General features: G+C 38.0%; 1 protein-coding gene and 1 non-coding gene across 2 annotated transcripts in view; both read right to left on the bottom strand.

The window, feature by feature from the left end:
- Positions 1 to 3646: 3646 nt before the first annotated feature.
- Positions 3647 to 27108, bottom strand: part of LOC103350624 (HHLA2 member of B7 family) — a 194868-nt gene continuing 171406 nt past the window's right edge. Inside the window, exons 2-3 of the transcript XR_011387860.2 lie at positions 14316 to 14431; positions 3647 to 5575 (exon numbers count right to left, since the gene is read on the bottom strand). This is a non-coding gene — a transcript (HHLA2 member of B7 family). The remainder of the gene's footprint in view (positions 5576 to 14315; positions 14432 to 27108) is intronic.
- HHLA2 (HHLA2 member of B7 family) overlaps positions 19370 to 27108 on the bottom strand; it is a 125347-nt gene continuing 117608 nt past the window's right edge. Inside the window, 4 exon segments of the mRNA XM_089330369.1 lie at positions 19370 to 19407; positions 19410 to 19478; positions 19481 to 19534; positions 19537 to 19676. Of these exon segments, the coding sequence (XP_089186495.1) occupies positions 19370 to 19407; positions 19410 to 19478; positions 19481 to 19534; positions 19537 to 19676 (301 nt within the window).

Raw genomic sequence — 27108 nt, 5'->3', positions numbered from 1 at the left:
TGGTAAGTGTCATATATATTAGTTTATGCCTAATAATATTATCTCTGGCATTGTTCTGAATTTTCTGGGCATTTTAGGGTAAAACACTACTGTATCTAAAAAATACCTGTTGACATACAATTTTACTTTTTATAATTATTTTATTTGAAAGGCAGAGTGACAGAGAGACAGAGACCTTTAATTGCTGGTTCACTTCCCAAATGGCTGCAATACTGGACCTGACCCAGGCAAACCCAGGAGTTTCTTCTTGGTCTTCCATATGGGTGGCAGGGGCTCAGGTACTTGAGCCATCTTTTGCTGCTTTTCCAGGTACATTAACAGGGAGCTGGATTGGAAGTGGAGTATCTGGGGCTAGAACTGGCACCACAGGGGATACTGGTAGCACCTTAACCCAATATGCCACAATGCCTGCCCCAATTGATACAATTTTAAAGTCAAGATCTCTCAACCCAAAGATGGAATTGATATTGAGGATGCTGAACTGATTAGAAAACAAAAACCTGAGGTTAAGTCTATGGTTTCTCTATCACACACCATGTCTGGAAAGGCTATACTACATGTGGTTGATGGATAGGTCTGGCTATTTTCTGAATTTCCAGGGACCAACTGTTAAAAAGTGGATTTTATGTCTGCTACAAACCCTGAATTTCTGTTCATCATACCAAAATATGATATGCCGTTCAATACTCAGAATCTTAGATTGTTTTCACATTTTTCAACTTTCTAATTCAGAGGAGAAATTTTTCTGGTTTTTATTTTTATAGGAAGCACAAATCAATCAATATCTTTCTAAGTATAAAAAGCAGCAACATGAGCTGAATTAAGTAAAAGAGAAAGCAAAGATAAAATCTCAAGTCAATAAACTCAAGATTAAAGCACAAGAGTTTAAAGAAGGTATGGCAGTTATTCAACTCTACTAAGGCATACTTAAGGCTTCATGTTACTTATCAAATAGATCATTATAACAAGATTGTTGTTTTTAAAAAGTCTTTAATGAGAAAAATAAAGTTTCCAGCAATATTTTCATGTATTAACTAAATTCTTTGTTCAGTTGGTATGAAAGTACTGAGCAATTGAATGTAGTATACATTGTATTTATATTTCTCAAATGTTTAACTCCAGGAGAACTTGCATGCCCTGAGCTTAGGGGCCTTGATTTTTTCCACAGTGTAGCCAGGAGCCCATGCGGCAAAGATAACATACAAATCACAAATAGATCTGTTGGAAATTCTGAGCAAACTCTATTATATACAAGTCCTGATTTTGTCCCATAACAATATGGGGACCTAGAAGGAAGATGTCTAAAACTGAGGTAGAGAAGGAGAAGAAAATGCCAGAATCCTGCTTTCTAGGTCTCTGCTTTTTATTCCTAATTGGCCCTAAAACACAAGAGATCTTGCTGTCTTGCTGGGTTCTGGAATGGCTGTACTTATTAAATGGACAAAGTTACAAAATTGAACTAAATGTTTAGAATGGTCTGGGTAGCCTCAGATTCCTTATTGCGATTTTCTTAGAAATAGAGCCTTGGGGCCAGTGCTGTGGTGTAGCCAGTAAAGCCACCACCTGCAGTGCTGGCATCCCATGTGGGCGCCAGTTCAAGTCCCAGCTACTCACTTCCAATCCAACTCTCTGCTATGGTCTGGGAAAGCAGTAGAAGATGGCCTAAGTGTTTGGGCTCCTTCACCCACGTGGGAGACCCAGAGGAAGCTCCTGGGTTCCAATCAGCACAGCTCCCACTGCTGCGGCCATCTGTGGAATAAACCAGCAATGGAAGACCTATCTCGCTCACTCTCTCTCTGCCTTTCTGTAATTCTGCCTTCCAAATAAATAGATAAATCTTAAAAAAAAATAAAGAAAGAAATAGAGCCTTTACTAGGGTCCTGGCTTTTAAAAAGCAAATGAAAGGGGATTGGATAATGTTATTTTAGCTACCTTTCAGAGAATGCTTGAAATGCAACAGTATGTACTGTAGACTGGACCATCCAATTTTTTTTTTTTGAAATGTGATGCTTTTTTAGTATTTTACTTATTTTGTATTCTTTATCTGAGATGTTTGGGACCCAAGTTTTCAGATTTCAGAATGTTTGCATATATGTAATGAGATATCCTGTAAATGTGAACACAAAACTCGCTGAATATGAACTTTATACACAGAGGCTGAAGGTAATTTTATATGTTTACTGCACCTGTATTTTGACTGCAACATGTCATATGAGGTCAAGTGTGGAATTTTCCATTTGTGGTGTCATGATAGCCTTCAAAATGTATCAGATCTTGGAATATTTGGGATTTTGGATTTTCAGTTTAGGGACACTCAAACTGCACTAGTTACCCTAGTAGTTCATAGGGTTGTCAACACTGAGTAGAGCTGTGCCTTGACTCCAGGGCCCTCTGCAGAGACCAAAACTTTTGAATGTCAAAGTCCCTTATATAAAATGCCTATTTGCATATAACATGTGCACATTCTCAGGTTTACCTTAAATCATCCCTGACAAGTGCTATATAGATAGTTGTTACACTGTATTGCTTTGGGAATACAGGCAAGAAGCAAATATCTGTACATGTTTAGAATGTTTAGTAGGGTAGCACTATTTTTTCTTCCAAATAACTTTAATGTGTATTTTGGGGAACCTGGACACAGAACCCATGATTAGAGGGACAGATGATCATATGACTTTTTCCCTTTTTTATGTCGATGTGGTGTGTCACATTTTTTTTTTTTTTTTTGACAGGCAGAGTTAGAGAAAGAGAGAAAGGTCTTCCTTTTCCTTTGGTTCACCCCCCCACCCCAAAACGGCCGCCACGGCCGGTGCACTGCGCCAATCCGAAGCCAGGAGCCAGGTGCTTCCTCCTGGTCTCCCATGCAGGTGCAGGGCCCAAGTACTTGGGCCATCCTCCACTGTACTCCCAGGCCATAGCAGAGAGCTGGACTGGAAGAGGAGCGACTAGAACTGGCGCCCCAACCAGGCCTAGAACCCAGGGTGCCAGCGCCGCAGGTGGAGGATTAGCCTAGTGAGCCACGGCGGCAGCATGTCACACTTATTGATTTGTATACGTTGAACCATCTTTGCATCCCTGGGATGAAACCCACTTCATCACAGTGAATAATCTTTTTAATGTCCTGCTGGATTTGACTTGCTAGTATTTTGTTGAAGATATTTGCATGTATTTCCGTCATAGAATTTGACCTTTAGATTCCGTCCCTTTTTTTCTGTGCCATTCTCTGCTTTGGATACCAGGGAAATACTAGTCTCATAGAATGAATGTGGGAGAATTCTATTTATTTTCGAAAACATTTAAGAGGGATTGGTATTAATTCTTTAAATAATTGGTAAAATTCAGCAGTGAAGTCATCTGTTCCTGGGCTTTTCTTTGATGGGAGATTTGTTTTTTTATTGTGGATCAATCTTGCTGCTTATTATTAGTCTGTTTAATTATCCTATTTTCTCATGATTCAACCTTTCTAATGTGTATATGTCCAAGAATTTGTTCATTTCTTCTGTTATTGAATTTTTGCCAAGTAATTGTTCATAGTAATCTCTTTGTTAGAATTTGCCGTTTTCTTATTGTCATTTCTAAGAATCTGAAGATAATGATTTCTCCACACCCCCAGATACTACTCAGTAAAAAGCAGAGTATCAGCAAGTTTCAGCTTTGGAACAAACATCCAATTTTAATTTATTATCAAGAATAATATAATTATTCATTCATTTGGAAACAATTTAAAGGGACCAAGATTACTAAAAAGTATTGCAGTGAAATTTTTCTTTAATAAATATTCACAAATAGTAAAAAAAAATAGGATTCCGTCACTACACTTTAGAAAACTCTTTGAATTAACAAAACTGTGTACAAGATATGGGATTTCAAATTAGGGTCAGGTGAGAGAAAATTGGACAAGGAAGCAGAAGCATCACAATTTAGGGTTTGTCTTTTATAAACTGTAGGGCCAAACCCTTGATTGACTAAGTTCTAAAAACCTCTTGATAGTGACAAATTTGCAAGCATAACTGTTAGACTATTGCTTTTATCAAATTTATGATTAAAATTAAGGCAGTACTTTATCCAGGCTGTCCATTCTCTCCTTACATGACATACATATGGAAATCCAAGTTTATTACAAGGTTGATTGATGCTACGCCAACTGAGCCTGAGAAATTTACCTAATTACTTTCATGGCATTTGACTATGAGTCAGGTGTTGGCAAGTGCAACCCAGTTTAAGAGATGGTGGTTTTTGTGTTGATAGGGTCCTTTTCCCTACGCAATCTTGGAAATACTGACATTCTTATTCTTGTGGTCTCTAAAAATCACCATAATAATTCTAGTTGGCTGTGCTAATATAATTAGTATATAAAACTATATACAATAACATAGCACACTCATTGCCTTAGTTCCTAGTCCTGGATTTTCAACTATTCACTCCCTTTATTAAGGGAGTGCTGCTCCTACCTGCTCTCTCACCCATTGTCAATTCACTAGATTTTGAATCAGCTCCTAGTGAAATGTTGTTTTATGAATTATTGATGGAAACCTCACTGTAGCCTTCTGGGCTGACTACAACAGGAATATAAATAAATAAGATAGTTCTTTTCTAAGTGGAATTAGAAGCCTTAACATCTAGTCAACTAAACTTTTTAAAAAAGATTTATTTACTTGAAAGGCAGAGTGAAAGAGATAGAAGCAGAGATAGAGAGAAAAAGATTTTCCATCTGCTGATTCAGTCTGCAACTGAGTGCAATGGCTGGGGCTGAAGTTAGGAGCCAAAAATCCATCCAGGCCTCCCACACAGGTGGCAGGCACCCAAGTCCTTGGGCAATTTTCTGCTGCTTTACCAGGAACATTAACAGGGAGCTGGATTGGAAATGGAGCAACCAGGACTTGAACTGGCACTCTGATATGGTATTCAGGCATCACAGGTAGTGGCTTAACCCAGGCCACTGCAATGCCATCCCCTCTATAAAATGTTAGCATAATAGGAGATCAGTGAATGATGTCTTGAAGAGTATAACACTGGATGTGTTAGTTCATTTTGTACTACTATAACAGAATATCTGACACTGAATAACTTATAAAGGACATAAATTTATTTTGTATAGTTTAGAAGGGCAGGAAGTTCAACATCAGTGTACTGGTATCTAGTAAGGATCTTCTTGCTGTGTCATCCTATGGCTGATGGTAGAAGAATAAGAGTGCGAGAGCAAGAGACAGAATGTGCTTTTAGAATAAACTGCTTTTATAATATATCTACTCTGAAACTAACTAGTTTATTCCCCTGACCATGAAATTAAACAGGGCACTAATCACCTCTTTTTGGGTCCAAACTGCGACCCCCGAAACTGTTGCATTAGGGATTATGTTTCCAACACGTAAGTTCTAGGGGGCACATTCCAATAATAGTGCTAGGAAAAAGAGTAGTTACAAGCCTTTGTAGTAGTAGAATTGTCATATCTGACAAGCCGTTGTTTGGAATCGTAGTGAAGACAGGTGACGAAGTCACTGGCTATTAAGAACGCTTGCCATGTGTGGCTGTAGTCTCTCTTCATTTCCTGTACTGATGGATATTCTGAAAGAGACTAGAATCAAGAAAATGGAGGCTGAAAATGTTTATTTTGATTGCAACAATAGACATCATTGTAAGTATTTCACGATGGTAGGGTAGGGGTAAAATACTGCTGGCATCTATAATATCTGTAAGATAATTATAAAATAGGTAGCTACGAACTCTAAGTCTTACCAGCTTTAATCTCCCTGTTAAAAATTCCTCGGTTTTTAACTGGGGGAAAATAAGCTTATATTGTTTCTGACCCTTTGTTGTTTTATAATTAATGGAACACAGAAATAATGAAAGTTGTGAAGCACAAGGGGAGTATGCAATTCCATTACAATGTGTGAATGAATTATCAGTTGCCAAGAGCCTAGAAGTCACTGGAAAGGTATGGAAGGTCAGCAGCCTACATCTGGGCAGAAACCATAGTCTGCTTCTCTCCGTTTCACATGTGTCTGTGTCTCTTTGCTTCTATACAATCCTAGGTTTCTAACTTGTGTCATAGGAAAACAAGTATATTGGAGCAACCTTTGGCATAGTGCCACTTGAGATCTCTACAAATAGCCACAGGAGACCAGCAGAACAATATTGCATTTAAGCCAATAGAACCTGTTTAATTATACACATTGAGAAAAGCCTAATTGTATTTTTCCTGCTATATTACCCCACAATCTCTCTTGAATTTGTCTCTCCATAAGAGTTTTACATGATGATATGTAAATTAGTCTATCTTCAATTACAGGCTCTCCAAGATGTCCAAATTAAAGTTCCCAGCATTTGCCTCCTCCATCACAAACAACTGAAAGAGGAAGTAAACAGCTACATCACCAGGTAAGTGTCCAAGGAAGAACACTAGAACTGAGTGAGTGCTACATGGGAATCTCGTGGGACGAGGTAGCATGGGGGGGGCAGCATAAAGACAGGAACAAAGCAAACTGGTAACTGTGACCCTGGCCCCATGACTGGGGTAATTCTTATTGCAAGGGAAAAGTTAAATAGGAGAGCCTTGTCCCATTTCTAGGATGCTGCAGGTCAGCACTCTTGGCTACAGGAAGTATCCTCATCTTCACAGCCCTGAAGCTCAATAAGAGAAGCTACCTAGAAAATACACAACAGCTTAAATTCAGCAAAGGAACTCACATTGTCTTGTTCTGGGGAGTGAAGAAAAGTTACAGCAGTGTGATACCATCTTGAAACAGGAGTTACTGTCCTGAGGGACAGAAATCCCTATGCATCTCCATCCCTGAGACCCAAAAGATATTACACTTCACTAGAAAAAAATGATTACAAGCTCACTAAACCCAGCAACACAACTGTGGCACCAGCAATTTATATGAGGCAATGATCTGCATTATGGGGAATAGGTGGTTCAGCACAACCAGGCACAGGCCACGTGGAGAACATACCACAAGCTAGCACCACCACTCCTGCCCCTGCTTTGATTGCTGTCAGCAAACATGCACGCCTACCAGATGTTGGGCTAGCAAGGCTACAGCTCCATTCCCACCATATCCCTACTTTGTTTAGTAAAGGAGTCATGTGCCCCAACCAGATTTAGGGTTACCATTGTAATGATCCAATTCCCACCATCAGAATCTGCTCACCCCAGCTGGGAGAGGAGGATAGCTCTCATCCCCCTATCAATAACCATAGAAAAAGATATAGTGATACCACTACACTACAAAATCCAACTGAAACAAAAGCCAAGGTAGCCTACCAAACTTATATTTGAAGACATGTTTCAAGAGAAATCCTTTAATCCACAAAAGTTACCCTTTAAAAGTGACAGAAACAACTTATGTGCCAGATATGCAAATAGCAATGCAGGGATAAAAGAATCATGAAAAAGCAAAACAACATGATCACAATATCTTTTGTATCAGATTCCAGAGAAGGAAGTGGACAAAATATGTGACAAAGAATTCGAAAGAATTATATATAAGGTTACAAGAGAAAATATACAGCCAATTGAATAAACTAAGGAAATCAATGCATGATATGAATGGAAAATTCAGGCAAGAGATAGAAATGAAGAATTCATTAGTCAAACATAACATACATATGTTGAAAGCATAAACAGACTATAAAAAGCAGATTTTTTAAAAAAATGCCTATTGGACACACAAAAACCAAAAAATCTTAAAAGAATGAAAACAGATCTAAGATGTATGAGACACCATTAAATGAATATATTCAAATTAAGGGAATTTTTGAAGGAGAAGAAATGACTAAAGACATATAAAACCTTTTAAATAAAAGAATAAAATTTAAAAAGTCACTAATCTAGAGAAAGATATGGACATTCAAATACAAGATAACCATAGGATGCCAAATATGAGCATAAGCGAACCTCACAACATGTGAAATTGTCAAAAGTGGAGTTCAAAAACCTATTGGAGAAAAATGTCCAGTCAAACTTGAGGGAGACCCCATTGGACTAACAGCAGATTTTGTTACAAGAAATCTTACAGAAAAAGAGAATGGATAAATAATGTGATAAATTCCAAATTATAAAAGAAAAAAAACTGCCAATCAAGAATAATATATATAACAAAGCTATGTTTCATAAATTAAGAAAAAACTTTCTTAGACAAACAAAAACTGACCAGCTTTACAGAAGATGCTTATGAGAGTTCAACATTCAGAAGCAAAAGAAATGTAACTACCATCATGAACGCATAAAAAAGTATGTAACCTCCTTAAAAAAGAACAAAATAAACAGAAGGCATTTTTAAATGACGAGTAAGTCATTATTTACCAATAACAACCTTGGATGTAAGTGGACTATATTACCCATTTAAAAGATATAGACTAAATAGACTGAAAGACAAAGACCCAAAGATGAATTGCCTAAAAGAAACTCACTTCACTATTAAATACATACATAGTCTGAAAATGAAAGTATGCAAAAAAGATGGCACACAATGACAGCTAAAAGCAAGAAAGAATAGCTATACTTATATCACATCACTATACAATGATCAACAGATCAATATAATAAGAATATGTGATAAATGTATATGCACTCAAAGGCAGTGCACCAAAATTTTAGATCTAAAGGGAGAGAACATGCAATACAATAATAGTGGGGGTTCTTCAACACCTCACATTTATTAATGGACAGATCATAAAAACAAAAAATAATGAAGAACCATCAGCGTTAGACGACACTATAGAATAACTGGACCTTAACAGACATTTATAGAATATTCCACCCCATAGCTCTAGAATCATATTCTTTCAATCAGCAGATGAAGTATTCTTTAGGATATACCACATATTAGGCTATAAAGCAGTCTCAAAAATTTCAAAAAAATCATAACCATGCCATGTATTTCTTCCAACCAAAAGAGGATAAATCTAGAAATGAACAACAAAATTAAATCTAGGAGTACAGATACAAAGAGATAAAACAATTTCTGAATGAACAACGAATTGCTGAAAATATCAAAAGAGCAATTTAAAGATTCTTTGGAACAAAGATGAAAACACCACATATCACAATTTATGAGATATAGAAAAATCAGTCAGAGGGAAGTTTACAGAAATAAATACCCTATCAAGAAATACAAAGTATCTAATAACCTAATGATATATCTTAAATACCTATATATAAAAAAAAAAAACCTAAAGTTGAAAGAAAAAACCAGGGCTGGGGCCATGGCTCACTTGGTTAATCCTCCGCCTGTGGCGCCAGCATCCCATATGGGCTCCAGGTTCTAGTCCCGGTTGCCCCTCTTCCAGTCCAGCTCTCTGCTGTGGCCCGGTAGGGCAGTAGAGGATGGCCCAAGTGCTTGGGTGCCTGCACCCGCGTGGGAGACCAGGAAGAAGCACTTGGCTCCTGGCTCCGGATCGGTGCAGCGCTGCCCTTAGCAGCCATTTGGGGAGTGAACCAATGGAAGGAAGACCTTTCTCTCTGTCTCTCCCTCTGTCTATATTTTTTTTATTGGGCACGTAGATTTAAAGAAAGAAAGAAAAACCAAGAACACAGCAGAAATCAATTGTATATTAAAAAAACAATATCTTGGTATTTTGCAAAGATAAACAAAACTGATAAGCCTTTATCTGAACTAATCAAAAATGAGAAAATTCAATATCAGAGATAAAAAAGGAGATATTACAACTTATAACAGAAAAATAAGGATCCCTAGGGATTATTATGAGCAACTCTATGCCAAAAAATTGGATAACCTAGAAGTAGACCTATACAACAAAATTACATCACAAAGACAAAAAACCTAAATAGACAAATAACAAGTAATAAGACTGAATCAATAAAAGTGTCCCAACAAAGGAAATCTCAGCACCAGATGGTTTGACGGTTGAATTTTACCAAAATTGTAGGGAAGAATTAGCGAAAATTCTTCTCAAGCTATTCTACAATCTTGAGAGGGCAATAACCCTTCCAAACTCATGAGGCCAGCATTACCTCGAGTCCAGATCAGACAAGGACATAACAAAAGAAAAAAAAAACAATGAATATATATTAACAAAGATTTAAAAATTCTCAAGAAAATACTAGCAAACTGAATACAATTACATATCCAACATGATTAAGTGGTAATTATCCCAAGGATGCATAGATAACTTAATATGGGTAAGTCAGTAAGCATAACGTAATCAACAGCATGAAGGATGAAAAGCATATCTCAACAGATGCATAAAAAAACTTCGATCAAATTCAACATCCATTCATGGTGAAAACCCTGAACAAATTAGGTACAGAAGGAAAATAAGTCCATATAATCATAGTTATTTATGAAAAACTTTCAGTCAACATCTTTGAATAGAGAAAAGCTGAAAGCATTTCCTCTACCATTTGTAAACAGACAAGGATGTCCATTCCCACCACTCTTAATCAAAATACTACTAGAAATTTTAGCCATAGTAAATAGGTAGGAGAAAGAAATTGAAAGGCATACAAGTAGAAAGTAAGGAATTCAGATTATTCCAATTTGGAAATCACATAAATATATATATATATAGAAAAACCTAACAGAAAACAATAAGTGAATTGAACATACATAATCTCAGTTAAAATATCAATGATACTCTTTACAAAACCAGAAAGAAAATCACAAAGAACTACAAATAAGCAAAGCGATATGGAACAAAATGAACAAAGATGGAGGTATCACAATGCTTGATCTCAAGACATACTATAAAGCTACTTTAAACAAAAGAGTATTGCAGTGACATAAAACGAAGGAACACAGACCACTGGAACTTAATAGGTATCCCAGCAATTAATCTATGTATCTATAGTCACCTGATTGTCTTTTCTCTAGTGCATGTGTTTGTTACCTTTGTTGACAGTGTCTTCAACAAATTGTTCTGGGAAAAAGAATCAATCCAGTTAAGAAATTGTCAAAGAATCTGAATAGACATTTCTTAAAAGTGGAATTATCAAACACACACATATATATATATAAATGCTCAAAATCACCAGCAAAAAAGCACAAATCAAAACCACATGAGACACCTCATTACAACTAGAATTACTTTTTTCAAGAAACAAAAAGTAACAAAACATGCCAAGGATATGGAAAAATAGGACCTCTTATTCACACTGTTCATGGAATGAGAAGCACTACTGCTATTATGGAGAACAACATGGAAGTTCCAAAGAACACTAAAATGTGATTTATCATGTGACCCTGCTATTCCATGTCTGGGTATGTATCCCAAGGAAATTAAATCAGCCTATGAAAGAGATAGCTTTACTTTCACGTTCATCACAGCACTATTCCCAATAGCCAAGATGTAGAATCAACCTAGATGTCCATCAATGGATGAGGGATTAAAAAATTTTAAAAATAAGTGATATTCAGTCATGAAAAGGAATGAAATCCTGATATTTTCAGCAAAATGTTTGGAACTAGGGGTCATTGTTAAGTGAAATAAGCCAGGCAAAGAAAGATAAACAGTGCATATTTCTCTTGTAGATAGAAGCTTAAAATGTTCATGTGAATTTAGAATAGTTATTACCAGAGGTTAGGAGGTGAGAAAGAGGGAGGTTGAATAGCAGGTATCAAAACACAGAAATTTCAGTTTTCCACAGCAAGGTGGGGTGACTTAGTTCACATTAATGTATTAAATACTACATAAAGAACTGGAAGAGAGGAGCTAGTAGGTTCCAAACAAAAAGAAAATATAAGCAAATGGAAAGACTACTTGCCTGATTTTATTAGTTTATACAATATACATGTGTTGAAATATTACACGGAATCCTTTTGAAATGTACAAGTATTATAAATTAATCAAACTTAATAAATTTAACTTCAATTACCTTTTTGCAGCAGCGTCTTTATACTATTAAATGGCTTGATAACGGAAAATATGTTCTATTGTATTTTCCTCTCCATTGTAAGCATTGCTATTCCCTTCATCAGTAGAGAAGGAAAAATATTTTTTAAAAAACTTTCTATTCAAATATTCAAATTCTCTTATTCCTGCATCAGTATAGTTATGATATTAGAACTGCCCAATTTATTCCCTTCCTCATGTCTTTCTTCAAAGAGCATAAAAATTGCACCCAATGTTGAAACTCATCATCAAAACCAACAGTAAATTCTTATGGTTGATTCAGGTGTTGCAAAAGCAGAGAAAGGCAGTAGTGCTTTAGGATCATTGTTCTTGGCTGGTCCTTGCCAACTGCTAATGATGGAAAATTATATGCTAGGACAGGCTGAGAATAGTGGTTAAGGAATATCACTTATCAAATTAGGTTTCCAGTTTCCTTCTGGATCTTATTAAACTATATTTCCTGAGGCCAGTGCCATGGATCACTTGGTTAATCCTCTGCCTGCACTGCTGGCATCCCATAAGGGCGCTGGGTTCTAGTCCCAGTTGCTCCTCTTCCAGTCCAGCTCTCTGCTGTGGCCCAGGAGGGCAGTGGAGGATGGCCCAGGTCCTTGGGCACCTGCACCCACATGGGAGACCAGGAAGCAGCACCTGGCTCCTGGCTTTGGATCGGCATAGCTCCAGCTGTAGCAACCATTTTGGGGGTGAACCAATGGAAGGAAGACCTTTCTCTCTCTCTCTCACTAACTCTATCTTTCAAATTATATATATATATATATATATATATTTATAAATATATATATATATATTTCCTATATATGCTAGACTAAGGGATGCTGTAAAATGGAGTAATTGAAAAGAGAATTAAAAGCATAACATATGAACCATAGTCATATAAAATTATAATCAAGTAAGTGTAAGGTCACTTTCATCTACCTGCATGCCTCCACTGTGGGTCACTGTCCTTGCAATGCAGCTTATTTTATGTGACTTCTCCCTCGCCATGTCACTTCAAGTTTGGGTTTGTGAGTGAATCAGGTTATGTTAGCTCACGGGGAATACACTGTCCTGTGTGTTCATTTTTGCATCATTTTGAGTGTACCATGTTATTCCAGTTGACATGTGTTTGCTGCAGACTCGCAGTACAGAAATGAGACTGTCATTCTTAAGCTGTATGTGGCACCCCCTCTTCTTCTTATCATCTGAATCTAACTTAATCACAAGTGTCATTATATTAAGTCAGGAACTGCCTTTAGGGAATAAACTTCACCATTTCTGGCCGTCTATGGGACAGGGGTAACAAGTAAGGAGACTGGCCTGCCTATTAACTCAAATGATCACAGGGCTAGACACGGTGAAGCTCTTGCTCACTATCACTCTTAAAACTGAATATTCAATAATGATTTCTGCTATAATTAAACACTTGGCAACTGCAATGGTGGCATTAGACCAATATCCAACAGAAGATCACATGAAAGGGACATGGGATCTTGCTTTACTTCTCAGGGCAGTCAGAGCCTTCCCTGGCGGGGACGGGGGGTGGGGATAGTTGGAATGTGGGGCATGATGATGGAATGAGGGAGAACTTCCAAGGGCATAGGCCTGCCTCTGCCACTGTTTAGTGGGGTAGTTTTAGATGGGGCACACTTATCTGTTTCACACAACTACTCTAGTTGAGCAAATTTCCTGTAATCCTGTTTCCTTATCTACAAAATATGGCAATAAATTATATCTAAGCATTGCCAAGATCCTTTGCAGCTCAAATTCTGTTCATGCAAGCAAAATATTTTTAAGTCTCATAACAATAGCATCTCAAGGTATTATTTTACATTTCTATAAATAGCACAAGTTTATTACAAAAATTTACATTGCTTTTAATTTAGAAAGAAACAAAATGACCCATAAGGACTCTACATTTTTGAGCATCACCAGCTGTAGGCTAAGTTCAGAGCAAGAGACTACAGAGCCCAGGAACTTACAGTATCTGGTGAGGTATGAACGTGGGGGAACCCATGGTGCAGTCACTCCAAAGAGCACCCTAAATCTTTGGCTTATTTCTTTTCCAGCTGTTTTCCCATGCAAGTCAATGGAGCTTCCTGGTTTTCATTTTCATGCCAAATTAAAACTTTTCTTTTTGTAAAGAAAGAATATGTGACTTTCCATTAATTTAATAAGTTCCCCTATTTAATGAAAACAGTAGAAATACTAGAAGACAGTGTGTTACATTAAATGTGCTTGTACAGCTTAGTGTATCTCTGATCACTTAGGATAAATTTTGAGAAGCACAATTATTAGGTGCCAATGTAGGAGAATTTAAAAGGATTTTTGTTAAGTTTGCAAATAACTCTTCAGAACATTCAGACCTGCTTACATGCCCAGTTGCAGTACAGGTAAATATTTCTATGTCATCTTTAATAAACAGAACATGGAATACCTAGGGCTTTAGCCCAGATTTCCCATATTACCTGTGCTGAAAGGATGCATCTTCTTTGTATATAGCAGAATATTACTACCAAAATCAAGAAAGGCACCAAAACTGGAACATATGTTTTCCAGGAATCTGTTCCTTGACTTGATGATTCTAAATAAACAGAGAAACAAAGACTGTGAATTGGAAGAAAAAAATTGCTAAATAAGAAACACAAAGGCTTGAGGAGATGGGTTGAAGGTAGAATATATTCACTATTTTAAAAAGTGGTTATTTCTGTATGCAAGGTAGGAAGCAAAATTTGATAATAAAGATTCTTTCTAGAAAAAGTCAAGTTTCCAGTCTGGACAGGAGAGTTTGTTATGAGCATAAACATTGCCAGTCTCATTGTCTCCATTGTGGGAAACCTACATTTCCTATAATATTAACCAGTTTGGGGTTAAAAGGGAGAGACTATTTCACTCAACATAATGAAATAAGCCAATCCCAAAGGGACAAATACCACTTGTTCTCCTTGATAGGTGACAACTAACTGAGCACCAAAAAGGAAACCTGTTAAAGTGAAATGAACACTAGGAGAAATGGTGACTTGATCAGCCCTCACCCTGACTGTTGATGAGCAGCTTAATATGTTATCCCTCTTAGTATCTTTTTTGTTTGTTCTACTTAATACTTTTGGTTGAATACTGTAATCAATACACAATTCTTCTTAAGTGCTGAAACTTAACTGAAACGTGATCACTGTTAAATATAAGAGTGAGAATAAGAGAGGGAAGAGATGTGCAATTCGGGACATGCTCAAGCTGACTTGCCTCAAACGGTGGAGTTAGAAACATACCAGGGGGCCGGCGCCGCGGCTCACTAGGCTAATCCTCCGCCTAGCAGCGCCGGCATACCGGGTTCTAGTCCCGGTTGGGGCGACGGATTCTGTCCCGGTTGCCCCTCTTCCAGGCCAGCTCTCTGCTGTGGCCCAAGAGTGCAGTGGAGGATGGCCCAGGTGCTTGGGCCCTGCACCCCATGGGAGACCAGGAAAAGCACCTGGCTCCTGGCTCCTGCCACTGGATCAGTGAGGTGCACCGGCCGCAGCGTGCTGGCCGCGGCGGCCATTGGAGGGTGAACCAACGGCAAAGGAAGACTTTTCTCTCTGTCTCTCTCTCTCTCACTGTCCACTCTGCCTGTCAAAAAATAAAAAAAAATAAAAATAAAAAATAAAAAAAATAAAAAAAAAAAGAAACATACCAGGGGATTCGAATTCAATCCCATCGAGGTGGCATGTACCAATGCCATCTCACTAGTCCCAGTGATCAATTTCTGTCCACAATTGATCGTAATGATAGGACTAAGAACCAAAGGGATCACATAAACAAGAATAGTGTCTGCAAATACTAGCTGATAGAATAAAAAAGGGAGAGAATGATCCAACATGGGAAGTGAGATACACAGCAGACCCATAGAATGGCAAATGTCCTAACAGCACTCTGGCCTCATAATCAGCCCTTAAGGCATGCGGATCCAGCTGAAAAGCCCATGAGAATATTTCAGGCATGGAAAGCCAAGACACTCTGGGGGGAAAAAAAAACCTAAATGAAAGATCTCCGTGAGTGAGATCCCAGTGGAAAGAATGGGTCATCAAAGAAGGAGGTACCTTTTTCTGAAGGGAGGAGAGAACTTCCACTTTGACCATGGCCTTGTCTAAATATGATCAGAATCAGTGAACTCAGGGGGCTTCCATAGCCTTGGCAGCTCATGACAAGAACCTAGGGTGATTACTGAGGCCATAAACAAGAGTGTCAATTTGTTAAGTCAACAACAGGAGTCACTGTGCACTTACTCCTCATTTAGGATCTTTGTCCTTAGTGTGCTGTACATTGGGATTTAATGCTATAACTAGTACTCAAACAGTATTTTTCACTTTATGTTTCTGTGTGGGAGCAAACTGTTGAAATCTTTACTTAATGTATGCTAAACTGATCTTCTGTATATAAAGAGAATTGAAAATGAATCTTGATGTGAATGGAAGGGGAGAGGGAGCGGGAAAGGGGAGGGTTGCGGGTTGGAGGGACGTTATGGGGGGGAAGCCATTGTAATCCATATTCTGTACTTTGGAAATTTATATTCATTGAATAAAAGTTAAAAAAAAAAAAGGGAGAGACTAGAGCCAGCTTAAAAGGCAATGAATCTACTCATTTTATCTTAATTTTATATTGTCATAAGGGAATTAACACATTTTTACAAAGTGGTAATTACTTACTACAACCTAGCCTCTGCCTACCATTCTCCTTGGAAGATAAAGGAAGAATGCGTTTCACTCCCTGCTTGTGGAACCAAGTGTCCTAGAGGAGTAGGAATGAGAAGTTCAGAAGTGATGAGAGAAGCTGCAGGTAACAGGTGGCCCTGGGATAAGAGTGCTTGGAGCCTCTCAGGAATAAACAGAGGAGCCTAAGCTTCCAGCCAGCATCCTGGTCAGAGTTAGAATTATTGTCAGTAGTATTAAAGGAAGAGAGGATTTCTGGGATATAGAAATTTGGAGAATTTAGGTTACCAAAGTCAAATCCCCACTAATCATGTGATTACTGTTCCACAATGAGCAGGGAGTAAATATTAGAGCACAAAGGTCAACTTAGTGTGGAGGGGTGAGGAATATCTATGGGCTATTCTTTAAAATGAGTAGGTCAGCCGGCGCCGTGGCTCAATAAGCTAATCCTCCACCTTGCGGCGCCGGCAAACCGGGTTCTAGTCCCGGTTGGGGCGCCGGATTCTGTCCCGGTTGCCCCTCTTCCAGGCCAGCTCTCTGCTATGGCCAGGGAGTGCAGTGGAGGATGGCCCAGGTGCTTGGGCCCTGCACCCCATGGGAGACCAGGAAAAGCACCTGGCTCCTGGCTCCTGCCAGGATCAGCGCGGTGCGCCGGCTGCAGCGGCGGCCATTGGAGGGTGAACCAGCGGCAAAGGAAGACCTTTCTCTCTCTGTCTCTCTCTCTCACTGTCCACTCTGCCTGTCAAAAAAAAAATAAATAAATAAAATAAAATAAAATAAAATAAAATAAAATGAGTAGGTCTACTAATAACAGACATCAACTTTAATGAGCATACTCTTTAAAAAAAAATAAAATAAAAGGTGCAGTTACAGAGAGAGAATCTTCCAGGTGCTGATTCACTCCCCAGATGGCTACAATGGACAGGGCTGTGCCAGGCCGAAGCCAGGAGCTTCTTCAGGGTCTCCCACGTGGGTAGCAGGAGCACAAGCACTTGGGTCATCTTCTGCTGCTTTCCCAGGCACATCAGCAGGAGCTGCTTTGCAAGTGGAGAGCCAAGTCTCAAACCAGGCGCCCAAATGGGACGCTGGTGCTGCAGGCAGCAGTTTAACCAGCTGTACCACAGCACAGGCCTGTGAGCATACTCATTACTTTAAAAAAAAAAAGCAATGTTTTATAACCAACAAAACATGAGTGTCTTCATTTATATGCTTCATTCTGATATTCTATACCCATGGGGAGAAGAGAATATGTAGAAATATTAAGGTGATTTTCTACAGTTTTTATATGTACTGTTTTTTACTCCTGAAGAAAATACTGAACAGTATTACTGCTTCTCATTTTATCTGTGACCTTCAGTTACCCTATTTGTAAAGAGATTTGCCAAGGTCAGTATTGATTCAGCAGCAAAATTAGCAAGAATTATTTAATTCCATTCAGTTCAGTGCAGCCTTTAATAAGCAAATCTAGACTCTAGAAATTGTAAGTCTCCCATAGCTGGGCCGCATTTTCTAACATTATAGCATCTCCCAGACAGACTAGAAGTCTAAATTTGAAATTCAGAACAGAAAACCAAGTTTCCTCAAAAGGATAATGAATGAGGCACCAGGACTGCTTGTCATTCTCTCTTCCTTACTGGAGTGGTACCTGCCACAGGCCTTTTTCTGAAACAGTTGTACCAAGATCTTCCCCTAGTTCTAACTGGCTAGGGTTTACTTGGAAATAAGAGGCTCTGAAAATCCCTTTTCTTTGTGAGACACAGAATGGTCCTGATACTTTGCTTTATGTGAACTGTAAATTGGATCTCTGATTAGGACGATGGGCAACACATACTCTTTAGAACTTTTCTTCCTGATTATTTTTCTACACTCCAAAATGAATCCGATATGAGGCAACAGTTTTAAAAATAGAATGCAGGCTTAACTATATTTTACATAAACTGACATCCTTATTATATAGAAAAATAGGAACTTCAGATGCATTCCCAACTGCTCATTCTGCATTCCTAAAGTGGCAGCTCTATAAAGGGAGGTTAACTCCATCTCTAAAAGCTTCCATCTATTTGAAGACCACATAACCTAAGCACAACTCTGTGCTTTCTAAATTTTACTACACAGAATCACCAAACCTCCAAATTTGTCATTCTTCCTAACTTGCACAACTAGGATGATAGAAAAAAATGTGTTAAGCATGTGTTCCACTGACTCAAATACATTTACTGAAGGTTAGAAAGAGGACTGCTATGGTCCTCATGATGTCAAGTTGGTAAGGGCAGAGGGGACCAAGCAGCTCACAAAGAAAGGCAACTTCATGGAAGATATTCCATGACACTCTACTTAATGGACTAAGAATATTTTTTAAAATGCATTTTAGCAATTAACTATCATTAGGGGTATAATCTTAGTGCTTCAAATATCCTGTGGCAACCATTTCCACCATCCTCAGACAATGCATTGCTTCTTGTGCAATTAGTAGAGTCCCCAGTTCTAACTTCCTATTGTGCTACAGCATCAACTCCCATGCCTAAGCGTTAAAGTTAATGGTGTGTGTAGCAGGAGCTGGAGATCCCAGTACATAGTCACCAACATGTACATATTTTTCTTTATTCTGGAAATGTTGAAACCCGGAAGAGGAAATCTTAAAGTAGCTTTTTCAATACAGAATTTTTATATGGTTGGAAGAAGGAAGGCTGTCTCTTCTCATGAACAGAAGGATTTCTGTAGATGAAATTTTGACAAGTTGTAATAGAAAGTATTTCTTAAAAGCCAATCTAATTTACCTATTTGATAGTCAAAAACCCCTACTGCTACAGCCAAAACTCATTACCTAAACCCAACTGCTACTTACCTATATGCAGTGTGTGGACAATGAGTAAATATATTTGTTTGAAGAAATATTGTATAAATGTTCTCCACTATCTGAAAGACTAAGATCTGTCAAGGTCATAGAAAATCATTCTGGTTTACCAGCATTTTGTTCCATGAAAATCAGGGTTCACTGATAGTTGTGAGGAGCTCAGATGGCAAGCCAGGACAGAGGAAGTGCCACCTTCTTCTCTGGACCAAGTAACTGTGAAGTCTTGATGTGGTAGGGAAGAAATGTTGACAAGTTGACATGTGAGTTAAAGCTGCTCATTTTTCATTTTACTATGACCACGTAACAACAGAAGACAACATGGCAATGAAGATTAAGTTGCCAGATGAATTATTCTGTTACATTTAGCAGGGAATGGAGTCTTTAATATTGGTATCCTTAGAAATGCCTATTTGAAAAGCAATCAGATGTTTGTACTGTGGAGTTCTTAAGTTTTACTATAAGTTTTCCACCTATATTAGTTTAGGCATGCTAGGTGGGCTAAGCCTGGGCCAAGTAGCAAGGTGATACGCATGGGTCTTAACTCCTAGTATCTGATGGCAAGCACTCAGGAATGTGGCTACCTGTTACTAGCCCTTGTAACTCAATGCTCTTCTGTTGGCCCCTCAAAGGATGTTCCCCGGAACTCTTCTGGTATGCCATCTATTCCCTAGTAGTCACTGTTATTTTATAGTCCCAACCACTTCTTATATCTAGATAAATTCTCTTTACTTTCACATAGGAAGTCTATTTCCAAGTGTGTGTGCCTAATCCCCATTCAGAATAGGGTCTTTTAGAAGAGGGACTCTGCAGATCCTGTTCTGTCTTGTCCTTCCAGTTTGTAATTTAGCAGGCTGACCTCTATAGACTTGCATGGGTTAGTCTCCTTGGCTCTAGACTTGTCTTCTTTTCTATCCACTACTCAAGAGTGATGCCAAAGCAAAATTCCTAAAATGCAAATCTTCAAATCCTTATTTGGCTCAATCCTACTTCTAGGACCCAGTTTCTTCTTTTTTAAAATTATTTATTTGAATGGTGGAGTTACAGAGAGGGAAAGATAGAGAAAGAAGATCTTCCATCCACTGGTTCACTTCACAAATGGCTGCAACATCCAGGGCTGGGCCAGGCCAAAGCCAGGAGCCAGGAGTTTCTTTTGGGTTTCCCACATGGATAGCAAGAGCCCAAGCACTTGGGCCATCTTTCACTGCTTTTCCCAGTCTGTTAGCAGGGAGTTGGATCAGAAGTGGAACAGCTGAGACAGAAAACAGCACCCATATGGTATGCCAGCTTAACCCACTATGCCAAAACACTGCCTACCACCCTCTCCCTGGTCAGTTTAATCTGCTTAGGTAAGTGTAGAAAAACTTTCATCTGTTTCTGCCTCCTCCCCCAAGTTCATTTCTTGATCCTCTAGTTTTGATCTCAACCACTTTTACTTCCACAAGTCCAGGCAAATTTACCGTTTTTGCTTTTGCAAATACTGTGCTTTTTATCTGGAGTGCCCATTTTCTTCTGGAGTCTCCCAGTGATCTTTTAAAATTTTGCCCCTTAGGCAACTTCCTTAAGTATCTATTCCATAACAACCTCATTGATACCCATCATGGTGAGCAGAATTAATTATTCTATTTTTAAGGACAGTCTCTACAACAATGGGGATGGGAAAACTGGATCCCCACAGGCAGAAGTATTAAACAAGAGCCCTACATTACACTGTACACAAAAATCTACTCAAAATGGATCAAGGGCCTAAATCTATGATACAATACCTTCAAATTACTAGGGAACATTGGAGAAACTTTGCAAGAATTTGTCATTGGCAAAGACTTCTTGGTAACAACCCCAGAAGCACAGGCAATCAAAGCAAAAATTGACAAATGGTATTAAATCAGGCTGAAAAGCTTCTGCACTGCAAAGAAAAGACTCAGCAAAGTGAAGAGGCAACTTACAGAATGAGAGAAAATATTTGTGAACTATGAAACTGATAAAGAATTAATATCCAGATTCTATAAAGAGCTCAAAAACCTCAACAACAACAAAACTAACAATCCAGTTAAGAAATGGGCAAAGGATTTGAACAGGAATTTTTCAAAACAGGACATTCAAACAGTCAACAGATATGAAAACTGTTCAAGATCACTAGCCTTCAAGGAAATGCAAATCAAAACCACATTGAGATCAATTTCTGTTCACAATTCATCATAATGATAGGACTAAGAGTCAAAGGGATCACATAAACAAGAATAGTGTCTGCAAATACTAACCGATAGAATAAAAAAGGGAGAGAATGATCCAACATGGAAAGCGAGATACACAGCAGACTCATAGAATGGTGGATGTCCTAAACAGCACTCTGGCCTCAGAATCAGCCCTTAAGGCATTCAGATCCGGCTGAAGAGCCCATGAGAGTATTACAGACATGGAAAGCCCAGACACTCTGGAAAAAAAATGACCTAAATGAAAGATCTCCGCGTGTGAGATCCCAGTGGAAAGAAGGGTCATCAAAGAAGGAGGTACCTTTCTCTGAAGGGAGGAGAGAACTTCCACTTTGACTATGACCTTGTCTAAATACGATCAGAGTCGGTGAACTCAAAAGGCTTCCATAGCCTTGGCAACTCATGACAAGAGCCTAGGGAGATTACTGATGCCATAAACAAGAGTGTCAATTTGTTAAGTCAACAACAGGAGTCACTGTGCACTTACTCCTCATGTAGGATCTCTGTCCTTAATGTGCTATACATTGTGATTTAATGCTATAACTAGTACTCAAACAGTATTTTTCACTTTGTGTTTCTATGTGGGTGCAAACTGTTGAAATCTTTACTTAATGTATGCTAAACTGATCTTCTGTATATAAAGAGAATCGAAAATGAATCTTGATGTGAATGGAAGGAGAGAGGGAGCGGGAAAGGGGAGGGTTGTGGGTGGGAGGGAAGTTATGGGGGGGGGAAGCTATTGTAATCCATATTCTGTACTTTGGAAATTTATATTCATTAAATAAAATTTAAAAAAAAACACATTGAGTTCCACTTCACCCCTGTTAGAATGGCTGTCAAACAGAAATTAACAAACACGAAATGCTGGTGAGGATGTAGGGGAAAATGTTCCTTAATACATTGTTGGCATGGATGTAAAATGTACAGCCATTGTGGAATCAGTATGGAGAAACCTCAGCAATCAGAAAATAGATCTACCATATTACCCAGAAATCCCACTCCTGGGAATTTACCCAAGGGCAATGAAATCAGCATATGAAAGAGTTATCTGTACCCCATGTTCATTGCAGCTCAATTCACAATAGATAAGCTATGGAATCAAGCCAGATGTCCATCAACTGATGACTGGATAAAGAAATTATGGTACATATACACTTTTGAATATTACTCAAGTGGTAAAAAAAATTTCGGTCATTTGCAACGAAATGGCTACAGCTGGAAACCATTATAGTTACTGAAATAAGTCAGTCCCAAAAAGACAGATACGATATGTTCTGCTTGATCTATGGTAACTAATAGAGTACCCAAAATGTAATGTATTGGAGAGAAATTGACATTTTGAGATTTGATGATCATTTAAAGCTCTTGTCTGTAGTGATGAGGAAGAGTGTTTTGTTCTTTTTTCTTCATACTATTTGTTGAACTCCTTACTTAGGTGCTTAGAACTCTTTACTGAGAACTTAGATTAATCTTATGAGTATAAATTTAGCTGAAAATAGAGCTTTGTAAAAATTAAGAATGGGAATAGTAAAGGAAGGAGGAAAAAAGGTGGGAGCATGGGTGGGAGGAAGGGTGGGATGGGAAGTATCACTATGTTCCTAAATCTGTATATATGTAATGCATGAAATTTGTGTACCTTAAGTAAAATCTAGAAAAAAATTACTCCATTTTTATGTGAAATTTCAAGTCTAGTCTTATATGTATGTGTTTGTACTAGATGTTGTGGGTCCAGAAATGAGTAAGCATCAATGTTCTTAATTTCACTGTCAGGATAGCACAGCTGGGAACATAACAGAGTCTTAGAAAGACAAAACAATGCAGAATTTAAGGAACTGTTACTGCTTCAGGAGACTCAATTCTGAATAAACATGATAAATTGTAATTATAAAAATTTCTTTGGAAAATTTAATATTAACATTTCTGACTCTTGCCTATGTTCCCATTTATGCCTGAATGATAAAGAACAAGAATTGGGTGCTCATGCTTTTAAAACTGGTATCTTGTAAAGGGTGATGAATCACACACAATTTTGCTGATAAAAATTTTGAGAATATGAAACCCTGGGGAAGATCAAAAAGAATAGCTAACTTTCTCTTGCCCACAAAAGAGATATTTACAGTAAAATTCTATTACAAGAAAAAATATCACCTAATATAGTAATTTTACTTAGAATTGGATAAGTAGTATCCAATTTATGTTTCTTCCCCTTAATTTTTTTTTACTTTTAATTTCTGAAAACTTTTATTTAATAAATATAAATTTCATAGGCACAGCTTTTGGAATATAGCAGTCTTTCCCCTATACCTGCCTTTCTACTCCCAAAACATCCCACTTCCTATTCCCTCTCCCATCCCATTCTTAATTAAGATTCATTTTTAATTATATTTATATACATAAGATCAACTCTATACTAAGTAAAGATTTCAACAGTTTGTACCCACACAGACACACATATAGAAATTGATCATGGTTTGGGTTTGTTTAAAAGAGAAGAAGAGAAGGAGTATTAAAAATTGATCATGTTGTGAAACAGGTATTAAAAATTAATGAGCTAATACTACCTGAAGAGATTTGATAGGACCTGCCACAATGATCAGATTGAAGTTCTCCGTGCTCACTTCCTGCTTCTCAAAGAACTGAAATAACAAGTAAATAACTACATTTTAAGGTGAGTGCTCAAGGAAGAACTTTGGAACAGAGCAAGGAAGAGAAGGGTACCCTATAGCACTAAGAAGTTTGGCATGGCAGTGTGATGAGAGGATCAAAACACACAGGCAACTCTAATCCTGGCTCCCAAGTAGGGAAATGCCCACTGCAGGGGAGTGAGTGGAAAGACTCCAGTAGACTACACCTATGGAATGAATGTCAGAACTCAGCTTTAGGAGGGATCTACAGTGATAACAGACTTTGAGTACTAAGTAAGTGGACCAACTTGGAGTACACATAGTAACTGCTTTAGGAACTTACACGGTCTCCCTCACAATACCCAGACAGGCTGTGATAGTGTGATGTAATTTTGAAAATGGAATTGCTTTTGGAATTCATACAGCCTTAGGGGAAAGAAGCCCCTGAATATCTCTATACTAGTGACCCACAGACATCGCACAAGCTAAAAGAACTTTAACCTCACAAACCCAATTCAGTCCAGCGGTGCAACTGTGACCCCAGTCCTTTAGCCCAAACAATGTTCTACACTGTAGTGGACAGTGGGTCCAGAGCAGTTGGGTTTATTCTCCCTACACTTTAGGAGTAGGGACTTTTGCCTCTGAAACTTAGAGCCTATTTCCCCAGCTCCCTCTTTCTCCTCAGGTCAGTTGCACCCTGACATAGAGAATCATTTGTTTCCACTCATTGGGCCAGAGTGTCATTCCTGCCCAAACCTACACTTTGGTTGCCACAACAGCAGGAAATACCTACTAGACTTTGGGCCAGAACAGCCACAATGCATCCCTCTGCCACCAGGACCCATGCTGGAAGTGATACCCCCAATTCCCCTGTTGCCACTGCCATTGATAACAGTGACAGAGATACAGGGAGACTACATTACAGTGTCCAACAGGAACTAAAGCCAATGTGGCCTATCAAAGTAACACTCAAAGACTTATCTTCAAGAAAAAGCCTTCAGACTACAAAAGCCACCCTTTTCAGAAATAATAGATTCAACTGATCTGTCAGACATCAAATATCAAAGTAGCAGCACAAGGATGAAAAAGCAAGACAAGGTGATGGCTCCAAAAGAACATTATCACGCCTTCATATCTGATTCCAAAGTAAAACAGATTGACAAAATGATAAAAAATGCAAAAGAATTATTATAAGGATATTCAAAGAATTATAAAAGAATACAGCTAGTTTAATGAAATTAGGAAATCAATGCTTGGTACTAAATAGAAAGTCAGCAAAGAGAGATCTTTAAAAAGAACCAAAAGGAAAAATTGGGACTTAAGAACTCAATAAGTCAAATAGAAAATATAGTTGAAAGTCTCCACAACAAGCTAGATCAAGCAGAAAATATTTGAACTTGAAGATGGGTCTTTTGAAATATTTTAGAGCAAAAAATGAAGAAAAAACATAGTAAAGACAGTCTCTGAGACCTTTGAGGCAATATTAAATAAAAAACATTAAAATGTTGGGAATTCCTCAGGAAGAAGAAAGGAATAATACTATAGAAAATTATAGTTAATGAAATAATAGCCAACAATTTTCCAAATCTTGGGAAAGATATGAAAAAAGGAAAGTACATGAAGCCTAATAGACATGATATGAAAAGATCCTCACTGTGACATATCACGTCAAAAATGCGAGATGAAGAGAGAATTCTAAAATCTTAAAGAGCAAAGGACCAAGTCACCTTTAAAGAAGCTGCCATTATACTGTCCGCAAAATTTTCAGCAATAATCTTAGAGGCCAAGAGGGAATGTAAGTGTATATTACATCTTTTGGAAGAAAAAAAAAACTGCCTGTCAAGAATTATATACCTTCATATTATCCTTCATAAATGAAGATGTGAAGACTTTCCAAACTGAAAGAAACAAAAACTTACGGAACTCATCACTACCAGACTGGCCTCACAAAAAATTCTTCCGGGATTCCTACATCCAGATGCAGAAGGTAAGACTAAAAAAATTATGTAAACGAATAAAACCAACTAGAAAATGAACAAAGTATATTTAAAGTGAACAAAATAATTTTAGATGCAAATTATGACTTATCAATAATAGCCTTGAATGTAAATGGACTAAATACCCCAATTAAAAAATATAGACTGGTTTAATGAATGAAAAAACAAGACCCAGTGATACACTACCTACAAGAAACTCATCATCAGTTCTCTCTTTCTTTCACACACACACAAAGTGAAAGACCCCAAATCCCATTAAGCTGAGTGGTAAAAATGCCATCTTATATAGATAGGATTAAGTGCTAAAGTGATCATATAAATAAAATCAAGTGTCTGATAATAATAATACTAGAATTAAAAAGGAGAGAATGTTCCAAAATGGGAAGCAGTCCACACAGTTGACTCATAGAATGACAATTGCTTTAAGTAGCACTCTGACCTCAGAATCAGCCCTTAAGGCTTCATGATTTGGCTGAAAAGCCTGTGACAGCATTTCAGGCATTGAAAGCCAAGACACTGTGCCTGCATGAAGGATCTCTGTGAGTGAGACTCCAGTGGAAAGAAGTGGCCATCAAAGAAGGATGTACTTTTCTCAAGAGGGAGGAGAGAACTTCCATTTTGCTTATGGCCTTGTCTAAACACTGATGGAGTTTGTGGATTCAAAAAGCTTCCATAGCTTAAGCAGCTCATGTCAACAGCCTCAGGTGGTCACTGACATAATACATAAGAGTGTTAATTGTTAACTAATTGTGCACTAATTGTGCACTAACTCCCCATGCAGGACCTCTGTCCTCAATAAGTTGTATTGAGAGTTAATTGTAAAACTTGTTCCCAGTTTGTGTGTGAATGTGTGTGTGTGTGGGGGGGTGCAAATTGTTGAAATCTTTACTT

This window comes from Oryctolagus cuniculus, chromosome 4, assembly GCF_051225735.1.
Source record: "Oryctolagus cuniculus isolate XC-2025 breed Fujian yellow rabbit chromosome 4, ASM5122573v1, whole genome shotgun sequence".
In the NCBI taxonomy this organism is placed as follows: Eukaryota; Metazoa; Chordata; class Mammalia; order Lagomorpha; family Leporidae; genus Oryctolagus; species Oryctolagus cuniculus.
Note: the sequence above shows the minus strand (reverse complement) of the source record. Positions and strands in the feature narration are given on the sequence as shown.